This window comes from Chenopodium quinoa, unplaced genomic scaffold (assembly GCF_001683475.1).
Source record: "Chenopodium quinoa cultivar QQ74 unplaced genomic scaffold, ASM168347v1, whole genome shotgun sequence".
Classification (NCBI taxonomy): domain Eukaryota; kingdom Viridiplantae; phylum Streptophyta; class Magnoliopsida; order Caryophyllales; family Amaranthaceae; genus Chenopodium; species Chenopodium quinoa.
In genome coordinates, this window is record NW_018743021.1 from 1,643,438 (window position 1) to 1,666,224 (window position 22,787).

General features: G+C 38.0%; 1 protein-coding gene across 1 annotated transcript in view; it reads right to left on the reverse strand.

Annotated features, from left to right (window-relative positions):
• LOC110730220 (protein ABCI7, chloroplastic-like) overlaps positions 1 to 14,740 on the reverse strand; it is a 32,017-nt gene extending 17,277 nt beyond the window's left edge. Inside the window, exon 1 of the mRNA XM_021910001.1 lies at positions 13,716 to 14,740. Coding sequence (XP_021765693.1) covers positions 13,716 to 14,636 — 921 coding nt within the window. The 5' untranslated portion in view covers positions 14,637 to 14,740. The remainder of the gene's footprint in view (positions 1 to 13,715) is intronic.
• Between the last annotated feature and the right edge of the window lie 8,047 nt (positions 14,741 to 22,787).

Genomic DNA, 22,787 nt, shown 5'->3' on the forward strand with positions numbered 1-22,787 from the left:
AGATCGTCTAGTATCTCTCGTCCCTTTTCTGGAGTAACACACTTTAAGAAGGGTTGAAGGTACCCCCTTTTGTGAAGTTCTCCCTTTATCATTTCAAAACAGGTGGCTCGTTTTTTCAGTGCTGCCGCATGTTGAGGATCATCCGGCAGTGTACCGTTTGTCAGATATGCCCTGATTGAATCCATCCAGGTTGAGCTTCTGTCTAGGATTCCAATAGGGTTTTCCTCGATGCTTCTCTTCTCCATTACTTCCCAAAAAACAGTTCGAGGAGTATCAGAGGAGGCGGATGATGCTAATTTTGACAGTGCATCCGCCTGGTTGTTTTCTGATCTCGGCACTTGGATCAGATGGAAATCCTCAAGGGAGCCGACTGATTGTCGGACCGCCTGTAAATACTTGATCATGGCCGGATGGGTTGCTTCGTATTCGCCATTGTACTGACTCACTATCAATTGTGAATCGGAACAGGCGTCTATTTTTCTTGCCCCTGCCGCCTTGCACATGCGGATCCCGGCTAGTAAAGCTTCATATTCTGCCTCATTGTTTGAAGCCTGAAAACTGAAGCGTAGAGCATACTCGTACCTGTCACCCTCTGGCGACTGACATATGACGCCTGCTCCACAACCATTTGAAGTACAGCTTCCGTCCACATATACCTTCCATACTTGGTCTGGAACTTGAGAGTCAGGAGGACGAGTCATCTCTACAATAAAGTCAGCAAAGGCTTGCCCCTTCACTGCTTTTCTAGGCTCGAAAGTAACTTCGAGGCTCTGTATTTCTATGGCCCATTTGATCATTCGGCCTGACGACTCCATGATGGTAAGTGGCCGCTTGATAGGTTGGTCTGTATACACGACGACTGCATGTGCCAAAAAGTAGGGCCTCAATTTTTTAACAGCCATGAAGAGTGCAAGACCAAGTTTCTCCACTAGGGGATACCTCAACTCGGCATTTTTCAGTACGTGACTGACAAAGTAGACCGGGAGCTGACAGCCGTCTCTTTCAGCAAGGAGAACAGCGCTTAACGCATGATCAGAGACGGCCAGGTACATGTAGAGTACTTCTTTGGGCAAAGGGTTGACCAGCCTCGGCAAGGAATGTAAGTGAACTTTCAATTTCTGGAAGGCGGCCTCAGCATCCGGCCCCCATTCAAACCTTGTCTTTTTCTTAATTGCCTGGAAAAAGTATAGGCATTTGTCGCCTGATCGGCTTAGAAATCTTCCCAAGGCCGCCAGACAACCTGTTAACTTCTGAACCTCTCGGATGCTACGAGGCGACTGCATGTCAATGACCGTCTGCACCTTCTCAGGGTTCGCCTCTATTCCTCTCTGATTGATAAGGAATCCGAGAAATTTCCCAGACTCAACTCCAAATACACATTTCTTGGGATTGAGCATGACATGGTGCCGCCTGAGTGTGGCGAAAGTTTCTCGGAGGTCCGACAGATGATCTTTCTGAAGTTTAGTCTTGACAATCATATCATCAATGTATGCCTCGACGTTTCTCCCAATCTGATCAAAGAACACAGTGTTTATCATTCGCTGGAAGGTAGCCGGGGCATTCTTAAGACCAAACGGCATGACCGTGTAACAGTATAACCCCTGATCAGTGACGAAGGCCGTCTTCTCCTGATCTTTCTTCCATAAAGGAATTTGATGGAAACCAGAATAGGCGTCCATAAAGCTCATCAAAGCATGGCCGGCTGTTGAGTCGACCAGGTTATCAATTTTAGGCAGAGGGTAACTGTCTTTGGGGCACGCCTTGTTTAAGTCTGTATAGTCTACACACATTCGCCAGGTGCCATTCGGCTTTTTAACAAGCACCACATTTGCAACCCAGTCTGGGAAGTAACATTGCCGAATGAACCCTGCATCAAGTAATTTTTTAACTTCGGCGGCTGCCGCCTGACTTCTTTCTTCGCCATGGTTCCGCTTCTTTTGCCGTACCGGCTTCTTTTTCGATCCACGGCCAGTTTATGTACCGCCAGATCAGGACTAATGCCTGGCATTTCATGGACTACGAATGCAAAGATGTCCTTCTACTCTTTCAATAGTTTGTGAAAGTCGTCACCAAGGTCTCTCAGAGCAGTCGTCCCAACTTTGACTGTTCGGTCAGGACGTGAGTCGTCTAAGATTAGGTCTGCATGCTCACCAGGCGGAACTCATCCGACCGCTCCTCTGCCAATGATTGCTATTTTCTTTCTTTTCTTGCGGCCCCTGTCTGGGATGTCTTTCTCTTCTTGTCGCCTGCTTGTTGAACAGACGCAGTCTCCTTGACATTGTCAAGGTCTGTTTTTTCACCGCTTGACCCAGTGGCCATAACAGTGGGCTTGACATCCGAGAGATAGCACTCTCGGGCCATCCTCTGATCTCCCCTTAGGGAGCCGACTGTTCCATTATCCCTCTCAAACTTGAGCAACATAAGAGATGGGATTATAACAGCCTTGGAATTATTCAGGGTTGGTCGACCCAGAATCATGTTGTAGGCCGAGAGTTCTTCTACTACCAGGAACCGGACTACCATGTGTCGTCCTTCCCCTTTTTCGCCCAGGCGGATGGGTAAATCCACTCGTCCCAGTGGGTGGACGACTCCTCCTCGAAACCCTACTAAAGGGTGGGAGGTCGGATGTATGCAATCAGTCTGATATTTTAGTTTCGACAGACATTTGCTACTGATGAGATCTGAGGAGCTTCCGGTATCTATGAGGATTCGGCCAACTCTCTGGTTGGCCACTTTACATTCAATAACGATAGGGTCGTCATGCGGCCCTCTTACCCCTCCTAGATCTTCTTCAGTGATGACAATCTCAGGAAATGAATATTTGGACGGCCGTTCTTGGTGAACGGAATTTACATCTAACTGCCTGATATTGTCTTTGTTGCCCCTAATAGTGGGGCCGCCTCCTGAGAAGCCGCCTGCAATGGTGTAGACGATTGCATCATCTGTATCGGAGCTGTCGGCCTGTTGATTCTTTTTGGCCGACTGCTTTTTTGAGGAAGTGTCCCCGTAGATTTCTTGACATAAGTGTCAAGATCACCTTGCTCAGCCAGGCGGTCCAGATACCGCATGAGACTGATGCAGTCATTGGTGTGATGACCAACATCATCATGATAAGCACAAAATTTATCTTGGTTCCGGTTGTTTGCAGAACCCTTCATGGGGACCGGCTTCTCAATTGAGATCCGTCCCTTGATTTCTTTTAGGATAAACTGGTTATCTTTGTTAAACGCATACTTTGGGGAGTAAGGTTTGAATTCTTTTTTCTTTTTCTGGGCCGGCTGTTTAGAGGAATCAGCCGCCCAGACCTCTTTTCTCTTCTCATCTTTGTTTGACGACTGTTTCTGTCGTCCTTCTCTTTTGTCGAACCTTTTCCCGTCCGACTGTTTTACCGTACAAAGATCAGTCGCCTGTATATAGGCTTCTGCTTCAATCAAGGCCTCTTGAAGAGTCGCCACCCTCTTTCGAACCAAATCAAATTTGAAGGTAGACCCGTCTTTGAGACCTCTGAAAAAGTCAGTATAGGCTACCTCATCCGGTAACCCTTGAATCTGTATTCTCATCAGGTTAAACCGCCTGATGTAAGAACGAAGCCCCTCCTTCTCGCCCTGCTGAATTGTCCCTAAATCAAGGGTCGTTTTCTTCGCAGGGATGTTCATGGCGAAGTTGGAGGTGAATAAGTAAGCAAGCGTCCTGAAGCTATTTACACAACCAGTCGGCAGGTTGCCGAACCATTGTTGTGCGATTACTTTGAGAGTCGCTGGGAAACACTTGCACCAAGTGGGATCATCCAACCCTTGAAGGTACATCAAGTTGGTGAATGCCATCAGTCTTCTGGGTTAGTAGTGCCGTCATAGGCGCCTACTAGTACATTTTTCACTTTGGCCGGCTGAGCGGCTTCAGTAATTTCCTTGGAGAAGGTCGACGGCTGTTCACCAAGTCTAAGCAACCGTAGCTGCCAGTCCATAGGTTGGACGTTTTTTGCCGCAGGTCCACCAAACGGAGGTGGCTGCAAAAAATATTGTTGTTGCGGCACAAACGGTAAGTTTGGTACCGCCTGGTCGCTATGAAAGCCGGACTGACGGGAGGTGCCGCCTGACTGACTCTCATGATACGACTGAGTATGCCTCATCGAGGCATTTCGCAGACTGTCTTGAAAGTTTGAAGTAGAGGCCGACTCTGACAATCGGTCACTCTTCTTCTGCTCTAGCAGTAGCCGAGCGTCTGTGAATGTTTGCTTCGACCCGTCCGCCTGAATATGACGAACAGGTTTCCTATTTCCTGTAGGAAAACGGAATTTTGTGAAATCAAGGGCAGGTGGCTCCCGCTTCCTAGATTTAGGATGAGGAGTCGCCTCTCGCCCTTGAACTGGCTTCCTCTTCAGTGAAGTGGAGGGTTTCTTAGCCGACTGCTCCTTGACTGGAGCAGGCGGCTTCTTGTTGATCAACTCTTGAATCTCTCCCTTGAAGTTCCTCATGAAGGTCATGAGTTCGTTCCTTGTGATGGGAGCAGACCCATCAGTCGGCTGTTGCCGAACAGGCGGTGCGCCTGCTGGCTCACTTCCAGTTTGAAGATGTTCCCGTTCCCTCCTTTCGGTATGACGGGTACGTCGGGCCCTTAGGGTCCCGTCTGAAGCTGTGTGAGCCTCAACTTCAAATTCACTCTCGGTATCATGGTCCGACTGAACTTGGAAATTTTTTTACTTTTTTTCGCCCGGAAATAAAAATTACTGAGATGTTTACCATGGTCCCTAATTTCCCCCGGGAGTCTAATTAGGTGGGTGGAACCATCCAATTTGCCTTAAAGTATCCAATCTACTTGTTTACAACTTCTACCAATTTCATTAACTAAGCCTACCACGGACGTTTATGACAACATATAATGATCATATTTTGTACCAAACGACATTATATGACCCCAAGATGCATCCCCTAGTATCTCAAGACTTTTCGACAACGGCCCGAAACCTCCAAAGTTTCTCAAAAAGCATGGATAATAGCCTTCAATTTTGCAAATTTTTTACTGTTTTTTTCCTGAAAATAAAAATTGTCGAGATGTTTTCAATGGTCCCTAATACCCTACAGAAGTCCAATTGGGTGGGTGAAACCATCCAATTTGTCTTTTAGCATCCATTTACATGTTTACAATTTCTACCAATTTCATTAACTAAGCCTACCACGAACGTTTATGACAACATATAATGATCATATATGGTTCAAAATGACATTATATGACCCCGAGATGCATGCCCTAGTATCTCAAGACCTTTCGACATTGGCCTCGAAACCTCCTAAATTCCTCAAAAAACGTGGATAATAGCCTTCAATTTTTGAAATTTTTTTACTGTTTTTTTCCCTAAAGTAAAAATTGCCGAGATGTTTTCCATGGTCCCTAATACCCTACGGGAGTCCAATTTATTGGGTGGAACCATCCAATTTGCCTATTTACAACTTCAACCAATTTCATTAACTAAGCATACCACGGACGTTTATGACAACATATAATGATCATATATGGTTCCAAACGGCATTATATGGCCCCGAGATGCATCCCCTAGTATCTCAAGAGTTTTCGATACCGGCCCAAAAATTCCTCAAAAATTGTGGATAATAGCCTTCAATTTTGGAATTTTTAAACTTTTTTTGCCTGAAAATAAAAATTGTTGAGATATTTTCCGTGGTCTTTAATAACCTACGGGAGTCCAATTGGGTAGGTGGAACCATCCAATTTACCTGATTACAACTTCTACCGATTTCATTAACTAAGCCTACCACGGACGTTTATGATAACATATTATGATCATATATGGTTCCAAACGGCATTATATGATCCCGAAATGCATCCCCTAGCATCTCCAGACTTTTCGACACCGGCCCCGAAATCTCTAAAATTCCTTAAAAAACGTGGATAATAGCCTTCAATTTTGGAAATTTTTTGACTTTTATTTGCCCGAAAACAAAAATTGCTGAGATGTTTTCCATGGTTTCTAATACCCTACGTGAGTCCAATTGGGTGGGTGAAACCATCCAATTTGCATGTAAGCATCCAATTTACTTTTTACAACTTCTACCGATTTCTTTAACCAAGCCTACGACGGACGTTTATGACAACAGATAATGATCATATATGGTTCCAAACGGCATTATAAGAACCCGAGATGCATGCCCTAGTATCTCAAGACTTTTCGACATCGGCCTCGAAACCTGCAAACTTCCTCAAAAAACGTGGACAATAGCTTTCAATTTTGGAAATTTTTTTACTTTTCTTTGCCCGAATATAAAAATTGCCGAGATGTTTTCCATGGTCCCTAGTACCCTACGGGAGTCTAATTGAGTGGGTGGAAGCCGTGGAACCATCCAACTTGCCTTTAAGCATCCAATTTATCTGTTTTCGTACACGTCTCTTATATTGGCTGCTATAAGCTCTCACGGAGCCTTTATGTAGCCGAACAATGGTCACATATGGGTCGAAACAATATTATATTACCCGGGATGCATCCCATAGTGTTCCGTGAAATTCCGACATCGGGCCTCGACACCTCCTAAATTGATCTGATTTCGTGTATTTTAGTCTTCATATTTGGCTTCCGTATGTTATTTTTTCACCCGGCGAGATTGTGCATCCAAGTACTTCCATGGGTTCCCAAATGGCCTTGGGAGTCATAAATAGTGTGCGAAACAATCTCATCCATCCTTAATCATCAAGTCTTAAGGGAAAATCGACATACCCTCTTATGACAAAATATCTCCAAGTATGTCTTATCCTTGGGTGCACATGTCTTGTGCACATGCCACACACGCCCTTGCACCATCCAACATCCCAACACTTAGGCATTGTGACTTATCTTTATCTCGTACTTAGCAATTTTTAGCATATAAGATGCAACGCTAACCTCGTTTTCCAAAATATAGGTGTTTGTTTGGGAATAGGGTGTGGGGAGGGATGAATCGAACTGACATATGGCTGAATCTCAGTGGATCGTGGTAGCAATGCTACTCTGCCACTTACAATAACCCCTTGCATATTTAAGACTCAGTTCATTTATATATATATATGGGCAAATCGAGGCAGGAGACATTGAAGAAATTAATCGAGGAGGCCGTTCAAAAACTTGAAAGGAGGTTAGATCGATTTTGTGCTCAACAAGAAGCCGAAAGAATACTAGAGCAAGCTGAACAATTGCAATTTCAGTAGGAACTTCGAGATTTGATTGCAGGCAACCCAAGTTTCCTAGACCTCCTCCGCTTTTTGAGGAACTTCAAGATTTGATTTCAAGAAACCGTAATGATCGGAGATGGAACCAGGAAGATCAGTGGAACGATGAGAATCGTGAAGATCAAGGCGAAGGTGGGAGGTGGAAGCACTGCAAGCTCGAAATGTCGGCGTTTAAAGGAGCGGACCCCGATAATTGGATTATAAGGACAGAAATGTTCTCTAAATTCTACAAATTATTGGAGAAGGGGAAGCTAGAAGCAGTCGTAGTCGCCATGAACAGCGCGACATTGAAGTGCTACCAATGGGACAATAAGAGGCGACCGTTGCTGGTTTAGCACCTCAGGAGAAAGGTACTTAACGAATTTCGACCAGCTAACGCTAAAACCTTCCACGAACAATGGCCACCGTTCAAACCACCACCGTAGTGGACTATCGCCCCGTTGGAAGATGTCTAACAAAATTTGATGTTAGGTCAAAATATATATGGTTTGAGGGAGGATATTAGGTCAGAGGTCCGATTATTATGCCCGGCTTCACTAGAGCAAGCTATGGATTAGGCCGGGCGGGTTGTCGAGTCAGCCAATTAAGGAAAGTGGGCAGCGGGTTTTGGAGAAGTGGGGTTAGATCCGGTTCTGTAGCAACAAGGGAATAGGTGGTGGGCTGATCCACACTACAAGGTTGGCCAAAGCCCCGGGTCTGGTAATGTGGGCCGACCCACTACTAGTTCCAGCAGCTAACCCACCTGAGGAACGAGAAGACTCATTATGTCCGAGTACCAAGATCGACGCGCGAAGGACCTATTCTTCCAATGCAGCGAGAGGTGGGGTGTCGGCCAATGGTGAAAACGCAAGGAGTTAGGCGAAGGTGGCGAAGGAGAAATCGAGCAAGAACCAAGAAGAGGCTACCATCAAGGTTTCCTTTTGTTCCGTGGTAGGCTTTCCAACCCAAAAACTATGAAATTAAGGGGACGAGTCAGTGGAAGGAAGATGATGGTGATGGTGGATCCCGACACGACCCATAATTTTATTTCTTCCACGTTAGTCGAGGAGTTAGGGTTAGCGGTGGTTGGAAATGGAGAGTTTAGGGTGGCATTAGGGAATGGTGATACCGTTAAGGGTAGGGGTGTGTGCGATGGTGTGAAAGTGGAGTTAGACGGCGAACTAACAGTGGTGGAGAGTTTTCTTCCATTACATTTAGGGGGGCGTCGATCTGATTTTGGGAGTTTAGTGGCTTGAAAAATTGGGCACCGTGGCCACGAACCGGAAACCTCACGTCATGAAGTTCACACTCGCCGACCTTGGAAAAAACCCAAATATCCTTGAAGGCCATGGTATGTAGCTTGTGGAAGGAGAAGCAAGGGATTTAGGTTGAGATTAATAGGCTGGATAAGAAGAAAGGAAAAGATGGGCCAGAAAATGTGGAGGCCCAAATTCCAACATTTTTCTAAGTGGGCTGATAGAGCAATATAAAAATAGTGTTCAATATGCCCACTGAATTGCCACCTTGTAGGGGACGAGAACACTCCATAGTACTCAAAGATGGCAGCAACCCCGTGGGTGTCCGACCATACCCCAAATTCAAATAGACGGGAAGATGATCGGAGAAATGTTGGAGGCCGATATCATACAACCCTCTATTAGTCCCTTCTCTAGTCCGGTCCTTTTGGTGAAGAAGGACGGTAGGGGTGAGCACGGATCGGATATCCAATCCGAAAGCAGATTTCGAATCGGATATCCATATCCAAAAATCCAAATATTTGATATCCGATCCGAAAATTTCGAATATTCGATTTTCGGATATCCAAAAATTACCCTTTTTATAATATAGTTAAATTCGTAATTACCAACTATAATTATGCATATTTTTTAATCTATTAATTCCACAAATTACAAAATGTGATAATCCCAAAATTTTAGAATCAAAAATCAAAGTATAACGCATAAAAAAACCCAAATGACAAACCAAATACGAAGTGTTAATTTTGCATAAAGAACCCAAAATAATGTAAGGCTTATATATAGAACAAATAATCATTTAAAACCATTTTCAATTATAAAAAATTAGCAAATAATGTAGATGTGTCCATTACCCATTGATGCGAAGCTTGAGACTTTGAGTGAGAACGGTCGATAAGTTGCCGCTGAGAACGAACGGTGAGGTGTTGGTTGTAAGATGAAGCCGCAGAGGTTGTGAGAACTAATCTGCACATTAATCTCTTTTGATTTGGTATGAACTTATGAAGAGGCTTCGATGAAAACAGGAGAGAGAAAGTAGCGAAGAAGGAAGTTTAAGAATGAGGGAAGAAAAGGGCGGAGGTGCCGAGGTGAAGGAGAGAGAAAGAGGAGAAAGTGAGGCGGGTGGGGGGTCTGACTGTATGAGGGATTTATATTGGGGTCTCAAATTTTAAGGTTTGATATGTTTTATAACATGTAAAAAAAGATATAGTATAATCTCCAATCCGATATCCGATATCCGACTTTTTCTCGGATATCCGAAATCTGAAATTTGGATATCCGATATCCATCCGATACCCGGTTTTTTGGATCGGATATACATAATTTTTGGATCGGATCAACGGATTTTTGGATTTTCGGATTTTCAGATAATTAAGGACGGTTCTTGGCAATTTTGCATTGACTATTGGGCCTTAAACAAAGAAACTATTCCGCATAAATATCTGATACCGGTTTTCAATGTGCAACTAGACGAGTTGCATGGAGCTCAGGTTTTCTCAAAACTCAACCTCAAGGCCGAATGCAACCAAATCCGGGTCAAGGCTGAAAACACTCATAAACCGCGTTTCGCACCTATGAGGGTCACTACGAGTTTCTAGTGATGCCATTCGGGTTAACAAAAGCACCGGCTACATTCCAATCGTTGATGAACGACATATTTAGGCCATTTTTAAGCGGTTTGTGTTGGTTTTCTTTGATGACATCCTTGTTTAACATCCTTGTTTATAGCAAGGATGAACAAGAACACTTGCTACATCTACAACTTGGAGTGCTTACAACTTTATGCCAACATGAAGAAATGTGAGTTTGGCAGTAACGAAATTGCATATTTGGGCCATGTCATCTCCCATCATGGAGTAGCCATGGATCAAGAGAAAGTGAGGGCCATTCTTGAGTTAGCCATCCCACGAAATCTAAGAGAGCTTAGAAGATTTCTTAGGCTCACGGGCTATTACCGAAAATTTGTGTCCAAGTATGCCCATATCGCAGGCCCATTAACGGCCAGTTGAAGAAAGATTGTTTTGGGTGGACCGATGAAACAACGAAGGTCGTTCAAAGGCTCAAGGAGGCTATGACCACCGCCCGGTCTTAGCCATACCGAATTTCCACAAGGAGTTCGTGGTTGAAATCAACGCTTCGGGCTACGGGTTGGGGACATGTTGATGCAAGAAGGTCGGCCCATAGCTTTTTATAGTAAGCTCTTGGGAGTTAGAGCACGGGAAAAATCAATATACGAGAAAGAGTTAATGGCTATGTACTTAGTCGTAGTTTGATGGAAGCACTAACTTCTCGTACGACACTTCGTGATCGGACCAGCAAAGCCTACGATACATTACTCGGCAAAATGAAGTGGGTGAAGACTATCAAAAGTGGGTAAGGAAATTAATTGTTGAAGTCCAATACAAGCCTGGCCCATCCAACAAGATGGTTGATGCCTTGTCTAGCAAAATTAGGCCTACAACTCAATGCCTTAATGTGCTTCAGCAAGCAGGTCAGTTGGCAGAAATTAGAAGAAGAGATTAAATTGGACCCTTAGTTGGGCCAAATCAGATTAGGCCTAATGGAGAGGGAAGAATAATTGAAGGGGTTTGCTTTGGAAGGAGAAAGAGTGTTGTACAAGGGTCGAATTGCGATCCCAGGAACTCCCATATCATCCTAACTCTTCTCTTCGAACATCACGACTTCCCCACCGGAGGACACGACGGCGAAGTAAAAACCTATCTCGGATTGGCGGCGGATTGGTTTTGGTCGGGCATGAGAAAATAGATCGGCGAATATGTACGCAAATGCGCGGTGTCCCAGCAAAGTCCGACGGAATTGTTACAACCACTCCCGATTCCGGAAGCGATTTGGAAGGATATTTCGATGGATTTCATCGAAGGATTGCCACTATCGAAAGGTGTAGACTCGGTGTTGGTGGTGATGGACAGATTGTCCAAATAAGCGCATTTTGTGGGGCTTAAACACCATTATAATGCACTTAAGGTGGCAAACTGTTTTGTGCGCGAGGTGGTGAAACTCCACGGATTTTCGGTCAACATAGTATCGCATCGAGATCGAGTTTTTATGAGTCTATTTTGGAAGGAACTATTTCGCCTTCTAAGGTACACGGTTGATGCGAAGTACTTCATATCACCCCGAAACCGACGGTCAAACTGAGATTGTCAACAAAAGCCTCGAGGATTATGTGCGGTGTTTCACATCCATTCAGCCCAAGTGGGCCAAGTGGTTGCCATGGGCCGAATACTCCTACAACATATCTCCTCACACCAGGTGGCTGCAAGAGCGAGATTAGGTTCTGGACGAACTTAGGGCCAACCTCAGCAAGTCATGAAGAAGAATGCAGACCGAAGGCGATGAGACAAACAATTCGAAATTGGGGAAGCGGTTTATTTGAAATTACAACCTTATTGGCAACGCTCCCTAGCCAAGAGGCCTTATGAGAAGCTAGCAGCCAGGTACTATGGCCCTTTCACCATTCTCGAGAAAATTGGGAAGGTTGCATACAAGTTAGAATAGCCTTCATCAAGTAGAATCCATCCGGTGTTCCACATTTCTTAACTAAAAAGGGCACTATGGGAAGTATGGGTCAATCCTTCAATCCCGGAGCAATTAACAGCGGACATGGAATTGGTGGTGGAACCCGTGGAATTATTGGAAGTCCTGTATAGGAAGATTGGGGGAAAGCCACACTTAGAAGTGTTGAGGGATACCACGATTTGAGGCGACTTGGGAGGAGGGGGCAGCCATTGCGAAGAGATTTCCAGCTTTCCTCCTTGAAGACAAGGTGAATCTCGAGCCGGCGGGTAATGTTATGGATCATCCTATGACCCGACCCCATACAAGTGTATACCCGAAGATCCAAAGGTAGCAAGACAAGAGTCAATGGTCAAGAGGTCAACACCAACAACAAGGGCCAAGAAGTCAGCAGCAACAACAACAAAGAACAAGAGGACAAAACCCATTAAGTAACTAAGGAAAACAAGCAACAAAACTTCCATTATGTCTAATATGGTTTTGCCATTTTAGTTAATATTCACATGTATCAACCTAAGACTAATTCTATAAGTATGATAGTAAACTTAGTAGTATGTATCCAAAATTTGAGTGACTTCCATGGAGAGTAGTAGCCTCAAGCTACTTGGTGAGATTAATATGATCAAGCTATTGTCATCTTAGTTCGTAATCAATCAAACACTCAAGCCTTCCTTCTAGTAAATCTAAAATTCGTATTATAACTTGCATAATTAGTAGTAGTCCATTACAATAGGCTGGGCACAAAAATTAACGCAGCATCTTTAGACAAGAATACTACCCAACGCTTGCTTCTTTATACAAGAATACTACCAAAGAGGATTCTTTGCTGCAGCACGTTTTATTCTATATTTTATCTTTTACTATCAAAACACTTAGTCATAATCAAAGAAAACAGCCTTTATAAACAAATTCAATCTTTATAGGAGAGCAATTGGATCTTTCTTGCAATCTAACATAATTTTTTCACAAAAAAGTTTCAACTCACCTGGTTCACAATTTCACAGACAAGCAGCCTCCTCCTACATCTCCCTTACAAATGTCCCTATTCATTCGACAACTTCCTTACTATTGCAACATCATACAGAAATAACACAGAAACATTATCAATGACTACTAAGGAATCTTTGCCACAATGCAGTATTGTTGTATCTTAGACAGTGCCCAAAAACATGATTCAAAAGAACATACAAATTCATTCCAAAATTCAGTCAAAACTGATGCAACTATTCATGTACTTAATCAGTTCTCAGTCTTCTCACTTCTCAGGAAGTGCTAATCTGTATATCTGTATCCGCCAGTTCATGTAGAGTTTCCTATAACTCCATTATTTCATATATCAGTAGAACCTACATATTCTTCTCAGTATTCAATTGTTAGTTTTGGTTTTACCTAACAGTGACAATAAAGGTGCAATATCTATTTCAGAACCAGTTTAATTAAGGCTATCATACCACCAATACAGTAAACAGTATCACACTGAGTGCACTTTAGTTACTAAATGCTAGTGCACTAACAAAAGTAGAAGTAAAGACATTTACAGAATAATGCACTTAATCCAAAATGCTAATGCACTAACAAGAACAGAAGCAAAGGCAATTACATAGCATTATAGCAATGCACTTAATTCCGAAATGGTACTGTTATAAGTAAAGGAAATCACATAATATAACTGTTGCCCATATTAACACTCAAATCAACAACAAAACATAATAAAAGCAGAACCAAATATACCTGCCTAATGGAAGTCCACTTAATATGGGCAGCTCCCAAAGATTGTGTTTGTACATAAGAATGGCTAAATGTTGCTCCTTCACCAATGATCACCTCAAGAACAGAATTAGTCCAATAACACTTATTACCATTTCCACCCACAAACTCCTCAACTATACCCACCTCTCCTCCCTTCTCTACCAACACCAATACTCTCGGGTTCGAAACTGGCAATGTATTCGACCCGACATCACTCCCTTTAACGGAGCAATACCTCAAATTCAAAGGGGCATCAACTCGGCACCCTTCAGGCACATAAACAACAATCAAATCAGGAGCTCCAACCCCATTTAAAGACCAAAACAAATCCCCCTCAACATTTGACACAAATTCAGACACCCTTTTCAGAATTCCTTCAGAAGATAGCTTTGACAAGCTACCCACATACACACCCTCGGGTAAACCCGATAACCCGGAAAGAGTTTCCACTAAATATCCATCAATTATTGTGAGATTGGGCAAATGGGTATCCTCAGAAACACTGGAAATGTCAGAATCTTGAGGTGGGTTAGTAATAGGTTGAATTTCAGAGGATTTAATGAAGGAAGTATCAGTAAATCGATAGGGTTCATCTTTTCGAGTAGGCCATGACAGAGAAAGAAGGGACTCAGAAGAAGAATCCCTTAGTTTCTGCAATGGTAAAGGTGCTGAAGAAGAAGAGGAGGAGAGAGAATCTTCAAAGGTTTCTGCAATTTGGAGGACAAAAGGGTCAGAAAGAGCTGCAAATGGGGTTAGAATTGAAGGTGATTTTGATGAAATTGGGTGTTTTGATTTGCGATTGAATAGAATTCGAGAAGTTGAGGGGGTTTGATGATGAGAGAGAGAGGGAAACTGAGTGGATATGGTTTGAAGAAGATTGGGAGTCAAGGTAGAAGAAGACATTGGTTATGGTGGTGTAGCTCGTCCAGAAGCCAGCATCAGATTGAGGCCACGCACAGCAGCAAAGAGGGAAAGATTTCTTGTTCTTCTGGCTTCATTGGGAGCCCCACTTCATCTCTATCATGAACAAAAAAAACGTTTATCTAGTGGTAATTTGATAAATAAATTAATATAAAATCTCAGTCATTATGGTGTTTCTGTGAATAAATCAACATTACTAGGGTACACATGAAAATGAACTTATATTTTCTCTTGTTTGTGGAGGCAAAGGTTCCGTTCACTTGACTTTATTTTTGATGTAATGAAATTATTTTTGTTGAATTAAAATTATTTTTATAGTTATTGAATTTTAAGTAAATTAAATTATTTTTACTTAATATTGTTTTTTTAAAGTGAAGTGAATTAAGTCTAACTCAATTCCACATGGAAATTTGTTAAATTCGAATGAAAGTAAATTTTCAAAATATCAAAACTCTTTCATGAAATTTGAAATTAAGTTAATTATCATACAAGTACCTAATTACCCAAAATAATATTTGTGTGTTAGTTTTTTTCTTTTTTTTTTTTTTTTTTTTTTTTGGTGAGAAGTTTGTTAAAGTAGTTAAAAGTAGAGGTAGGTAAACGAGTCGCGTTTGACTACGCCAGAGTTTAGGATGCATTTTAAAGTTGAGTTATGTTAACTTATTCTTATTGTGTAAAACTATCCATCTAAGTTGAAATCTAAATCAGGTTTTTGCGGGTCAGATAAGCTTGGGTTGGTTGGGTTAGTTTTTCTCACTTCGAGTTAAAAGTGTCACATGACACTTTTTATTGCCCCTCATTTGGGCTTATACTTCCTCCGCTTATTTTTTAATTGCATCACTTTTCTAAAACGGAAGTTTCAAATAAGTTGTATCTCTTTCCTTTTTTGTTAAAAAGCAATACAATTAAAAAAATGGAGGAAGTATTACTAAATTTATTTTGGCTTTTTTCAAATAAAAATAGCTAATAAGTTTAAATGAGTTAAGATAAGTAGTATATAAGTCCGAATAAAATAAATTTAAATAAGTTTTAAGAAAAAAAAAGGTCCTTTGACAATTAATAGTTATATTGACAAACTAGAAATATGTTTAGATTATCTTTTGCCCCAAATTACATGTCCCATAACGTTTTGCACGAGATTTAAGCAAGTGAAAAGGCTAAGACAGGGTCGGCTATAAGGGGGAGCAGCTTGAGCGACGGCTCAGCCCCCCCTGATGGCCCCCGCGTTGATAATTTAGGTTGGAGATTAGAACTCCATTGAAGCTATATACACAGATACACCGAGCTTCATCTTAGAAGGAAAGTACTTCGAAAGAGAGAGAGAAAGGAAAAAGAAAAGTATAATAAAAAAAAGGGATGCAGAAATTTAATATTGGGCCCACCATTTCACTAATAAATTACGGAGTACTAATTTATCTAATTTAATATGGGCCCATAAAAACTGTGAGAAATTTTTACTCTATTATATCAGCATCAGATCATCAATAACTATATAGTGTAAGACACACCAGCAATGATATATGTCATCTACTAGTGTGTCCTTTTTTTTTTTTTTTTTTTTGTATAAAATTGTATTAAACAAACAAATCTTATACAAAAATAACTCCATAATCTTATACAATATAATTACTTAAAATCAATTTATGTAGTTTACAAAAATATTATTAACATACTTTTGATCATTTTCTACATCATTTTATATCTAACATATCTTTCTTAACCCTTTATTCATAACTATATAAATATATTTTTTTTAGTTTTTTTTAACATGCTTTTGATCATTTTCTACATCATTTTATATCTAACATATCTTTCTTAAAATTTGTTTTAGTTTTTTTTCTTTATAAAAAACTAATCATAATAATAGTTAATAATTATTGAAAATTACCGTGCATGTATGGCACGGGAACTAACCTAGTATTCATAACTTGACACTTCTTCAACAATTATATTATTTGTACTGTACTTCGTATTATATATTCGTATTTGTGAGATTTATTTACGGTTTCTCCCATCCTAATTTTTTTTTATTATTATACTCACAACAACGACAATAGGAAAATAAAAATTTGTTAGCAAATTATGTATCATGTGCATCATCGTTGTTTAATCGCTCAGGCCCCTCCAAAAAGTCTGAGATGGCACTGGGCTAAGAGAAAAATGAGTGCATCTAGGCGCATAGGACCTATGTATTTGGCATGCACGCAGGAGGACAATCTGGGGTTCGATGGTACATTTTTTCTCTCTTAATGATATAGTGGTACATTTTTGTGTACTATTATGCATGTATAATGTACCATTGAAGTATAAGTTGTTTGAATAGTATTTTTTATGTACTATTATGCATGTAGTGGTACATTTTACCATCATATTTTCCACTCTCATGTTTTCATTATTTACAAAAACGTCATCCTATGTGCATGCTAAATACATAGGGTCTATGCACCAATATTTTTTCGAGAAAAATTAGATAGTTTGAATATGAAGCTCAATTAAAGAGGATAAAAGTAGAGAATTCTTAAAAGAAAATGATGAAATGAATTGGGACATCCCTTGTAGAAAAATTATACCAGTAAATTAGAACGGATGAGTAACATATTTTTTGGGCAAAGTAACATAATTAGAATAGAATAAATATTATTGCATTATTGACTTATTGTGCAATCTCTATGTCAAAAAGGATATATGTACATCCCTTTGAGGTTTATTAAATTAAACTACACAAATATTTCAAATACTTCGTAATATATATGAGTATTATTTGAAAAAATAAATGGTGACATGTATGTAGTTTTTAATGATTTTAATAAGTATCTCATATTAAAAAATAAGCTAATTAAGAGAGAATCAAACACTTTATAAGGTTAAGGGACTATTCCTTTTATTGCCATATGCATGATTTAAAGATGGTACCTCATTTTAACTTGTAAAGTGAGCTCTTTCTCTCTTGATTGTGATTGTGGCCCAAACTCGTATTTAACTTATAGATATTGTGAAGATGTTTGGATTATATTATAGCCTTATAGGTCTATGGCAAATTATTTTATGCTCCCAACATACCAAGGATGATGCTCCCTGTCGGGCTAGGCTATTCAAATCTTCTATGAGCCTACCTATCGAATTTTGACATTTTTTTTTATATATTACTACGTAAATTAAAATCAAGGTACCAAATAGATGACACAATAACTATTATGACAATTCAATTTTAGGGTAATAGTCTAACGATTTCACAACCAAAGAAGAAATAATATTTTCATTTAGTATCGGTATCCATAACTTACATGTTCATGAGAAGGATGCAACATAGTGTGATTATTAGTGTCCCAAAATTAAACCTATAATTTATCAAATTACATGAAAATATATTATTATCAACTTATACTACTATACTATTACTACTACTTCATAAGTTCATATTCATATAATTATATTACTCGTTACTCCCTATATCATATAGCATGTCCTACTTATAAATATGCGGCGAAAGGTAGTTTTACATATAAATATATAGTCCAAATACCATGCATGCTAGTTTGATAATGGTTGCCAAAAGTTGTTCAAAAATTATCCATTAACACACAAAATTTGACCGAAATTTTGTGTTTCATGTTTGGATTAATCTATACAGTTGTATATTAATAACATATATATTAACATACTTCTAATGATATATATCATCGAATATGGCTTCACATTATTTATTTGTCCACATGCGACTACAATATGACACTGTGGAGTGTGGACCTACAGATAAACAAATATGCATGATTTTCATGCACATCTCATTAATTAATTATTAATCTGGCTAAATTTTCCATTATAAAGCAATTCCAAATCCAAATAATTCTACGTCAATTCCTTCATAAAGTATTAAATTGGTAGATTAGTGACATGATTCAATAGTCAACATTATTTTATTTTTTTTGACAAAACTAGCAATCATCTTACTTAAGACAATTGAAATTAAGACTGTTTTTATTTTGGTTTAACGTCAGAGATTAAATGAACTTGTGATAATACTTGGCAGCACACTAGTACTTGGCAATTCACAAGTTTTCTTTCTGTCTGCTATGATTAATAGGTCAGACTTAGCAAACGTATTTAATTACCTAATTAGAAATTTAAACTCTCAAAAATCAAAATCACCCAATTTACCTTTTTTATTTTTTATTTTATTTTTTATCATTATTGTTAAATTATGAATATTTGAACCTATCCCAATAATCAGATCAACTAGAACAAATCTTACTCAAAGATGACCCAATCCAAAACATGAATATCCTATTACTAATTTACTACCTCTAAATTCATCATTAATAATAAGGTCGGTGTGTCTATGTGATATTACTAAAATTATTAGAAAAATACTCGCATGTATATGAATGAAGCATTGCTTTAATGGAGAATGTCATTTTTTTAAAGGTAATTTAGAATGTCATCTTAATTACTTGTATTTTGTAAAAAAAACTTAGAAGTGACACTTATATTTATACTATATATTAACAGGTGTTCTTAAGAACATCGATATGCCACGTAGTCCCTTTTTGTTACGCCACGTCATCTTCCCAACATCTCATGATGCCACATCACCCAAGCAACCAACATTACCCCATATAAAAATGTAACAATATGGAGAATTGAACCCTCAACCTTTTATAACAAGAATAACTATTTCACCATCTAAGCCAATTATCAAGTGTGTTATTAATATGTAAAAAAAAAATATATAAGTGCAAACCACAAGGTTCTATTAAAAAAAAAAACTCAATTTTAGTTTGATAGTGATAATTACAATTTTAAAAAATCTTTAAAAAAATTTATCGATTGCACGTTTACAACAGTAGCAATCCGGGGCAACGCCCGGGCTACTCACTAGTTTGGAATTAAATCTTGTCTAAGCTACCTTGGATTTATCTAGGGGGGGAAATAAGCATTGCTTTGTGGTCTTTTAGGGCATCTTTCTCAACAGAAACATTGTGTCTAATTAGATCAGATACTGCCAAAAATAATGTAATCAACATGAAATTAAAGTGGTTTAATCTCTTTCTTTTTGTCTTTCCACATCATGTTAGTAACTATTTAAGAACAGTTTCAGCCATAAAAAATGTTCATGTTCAGTGTAAAGGTTTTACGCTCTTCCAAGATAGTTCCTTAACATGTTTCTTTTTGGACGTTAATGGAGAGCCAAATGATAGCTTCATTCTCTTATGTCTTCTTCATCTCTTAAATAATTGCTAACTTTCAAATCAACATGTGTGAAATTATTAAAAGTGGCAAACACAATGACCATAGTTGTTATTTATCTTACTAGTTGTAATGCATGCTATTTCCGTCTCATTTTAGTTGATTATTATTTTGTTACATTTATTATAATTTTCCTATTACGTTCTCAAGATATATCTTTGTTCATTTGATTATTAAATAATTCATTAGATTATATAGTATTCTGTAATGAAATTACTAAAACTTGATAATTATTATGAAATGTACACATCTATATATTATTATATTTACTTCACACATTATTTGTTTCTTGAAGTTGATTTTTATAATTTTTTATAATAATATGTTTAATGTTCAAACGTATGTACAATACAAAGGGAATTGAATATTAATTACGACCATAAAAGTTATAAGGTTGTTTGCGAAGTTAGACATATAGATTATTAGATTAAAGTGGGATTGGAGGGAGTATAGAGACGTTTTTGGCATAATAATAATGTTGCTAGCTTAAGCCTACAACATAAAACTTGATACAAGTTTTGAGTATTATATGAAATTCATATTGCAAAATATAAGCATAATCAACTAAGAATCTATTAGATTAATTGATACTCTGCATTATTTTTCAAACTTTACTTCAATTCATTTTTGCTTCAAAGGGTATGTATATACTCATCGTTTTTACTTGTGTATGTTGTAAATCTAAAATGTGTAAATAAAAAAGTAATACGGTGAATTAAAAAATTAAGTGTTCCAGTTCTATCTTGAAATCATGACAAATAAACAAGGTTTATTTATTTTATATATATAAAAAAATATGTATATCATACATTATTATGAAACCAACTATTGTCTTTTACACAAGTATAAATTTATAAAAAGGAAAAAAAAAATGCACTAAACCGCCAAATAATCTTTCATGATCCGTTTAAAGCATCATTAACCCCTTTTGCAAGCACATAAAACTAGAAGTACATTAAAGTCCTTAAAGAGAACAATAACTATCCCCTTCAAACCAAATAAACTACCATCTTCAACAACCAACTTAAGACTAACGAATCAACAAATTAATATTATAATTACACTTTATTTATACACAAAGACAAAGTAGTAACTTATAATTATAACGCATAAAAGTTAATTAAGTTTATGTTTAGCAAAAATAGTGGAAGTAAGAATGTTGATTAATAGGCTAAGTTGAGCTAATTAGACTTCCATGTCATCAAAGGAACAAAAGGGGCCGAAAGCATATTGATGAATAGCGACATGATATGTATGGTGGTCCTTCAACTTTGTAGTTTTTCACTTATAACTATAAAGCCAACCTTTAATTCTTAATAACTTTTTTTATTTAATTTCATTTTTTTGCATAAATTTCATCATTTTCACACCTTGTCTTTAAAAAATATACGTTATACTTAATTTTAGAACGTCCATTATAATTGCTTCCTATAATATACACACAATTTTATCATAGTTGATAAACCCTCTTTTACATTCTTTTCCTCTTTATGTTGTTCATTCTTCAAACACTCTTGGCATATTTGTCCCTTAAACCATGAACCAAGATGGAAAAGAGGAAGAAAAAAAAAAGGAATTTTGAATGCTTTCCTAGTTATACATGTTGATCTATTCTTTGTGTATTTGATGATGATTAAAAAATTAAAATATGTAAGTGATTGTTAAGAAAAAAAAATAATAATATGGAACACGTTTTGCTGGTAGAGTGGTAAATGTTTAAAGTAAAATGCTAAAGGTTTAAGGTTTAGATGATAAAAAAGTGTTTCAATTTACTGATTAAGGTATGAATTTTTTTTTGCTTTCTTCCATACATGTTGATACTGTAATTATATAGCTTCTTTAAAGGGTATCTTATTTTCCACGAATGTATATAAACTAACTGAGGATTCAAAAATGATAAAAGTTTACACTATATATGGAGTATTAGGGTAAATTGAAATTATGGGAAGTACCTAGCTACCTTCACCTTGGTATTTTCAATTCAAGCCCCATAAACTTACCAATAGCAGTAATAAATTAATGAAAAATATCCCTTTAATTAGATTACTCTAAACTCATAGTTTATAAAAAGAAAAATTCTCTGACTCCCAAGTACCTTTATTTGCAATGTAAAGGAGACAAAACCAACACATAACCCACTTTTTCCATGTAATTGGATCATCAGCAAACTTTGTACGTAGTAGTAATGATGATATTGCCTTAAACAGCATTTTAAAGAGATTCAATTCAATCAATTATTCACAAGTTCACATACAAACATGATTATAACAAACCTTACACTTGAAAAGATTATTTCTAGTATCTTCAAATCAGTGCAAATGCATGCAACCTTTCACTTTTGCACATTCTCCAAACCTAAATTACAATTGGCCGCATAACATGTATGGTAAGGTTCTACTGTCATTTTATTTTTTTTAGTTAGTTAACTACTCGTTTATATATATGTTAAAGTAGTAACCTCCAATAGTAATAGTAATAGTAATAATAGTAATAGTAATAATAATAATTATTATGTAATTTTAGCGAAAATCAAATTTGATAAATAGTCATAGTTAGTTTTATTAGTCAATATATATAACCGGTAACTTGAATTTTACATTACATAAAATACTACTCCGTAGTAAGCTAGTATAAAACTAGTTTAGATAGCAAAAATAAGTTATGTAGTTTAATTAGTAGCAATAATTTCATTTCACTAAAATTTAGATGAAACGTATAAAGCTTTTGACTCTTTTGTATTCCTTTCTCAACCTCTAACAATTAACTAAATAATGTACTCGTATTTAATACCAAGGATAGTCATTTTTGCAACACGAATGCTAATAAGAATAGAGGAGTAGTACTTAATAATTGAGGTAGTAATAGCTTTTTATGAACCCTATACCC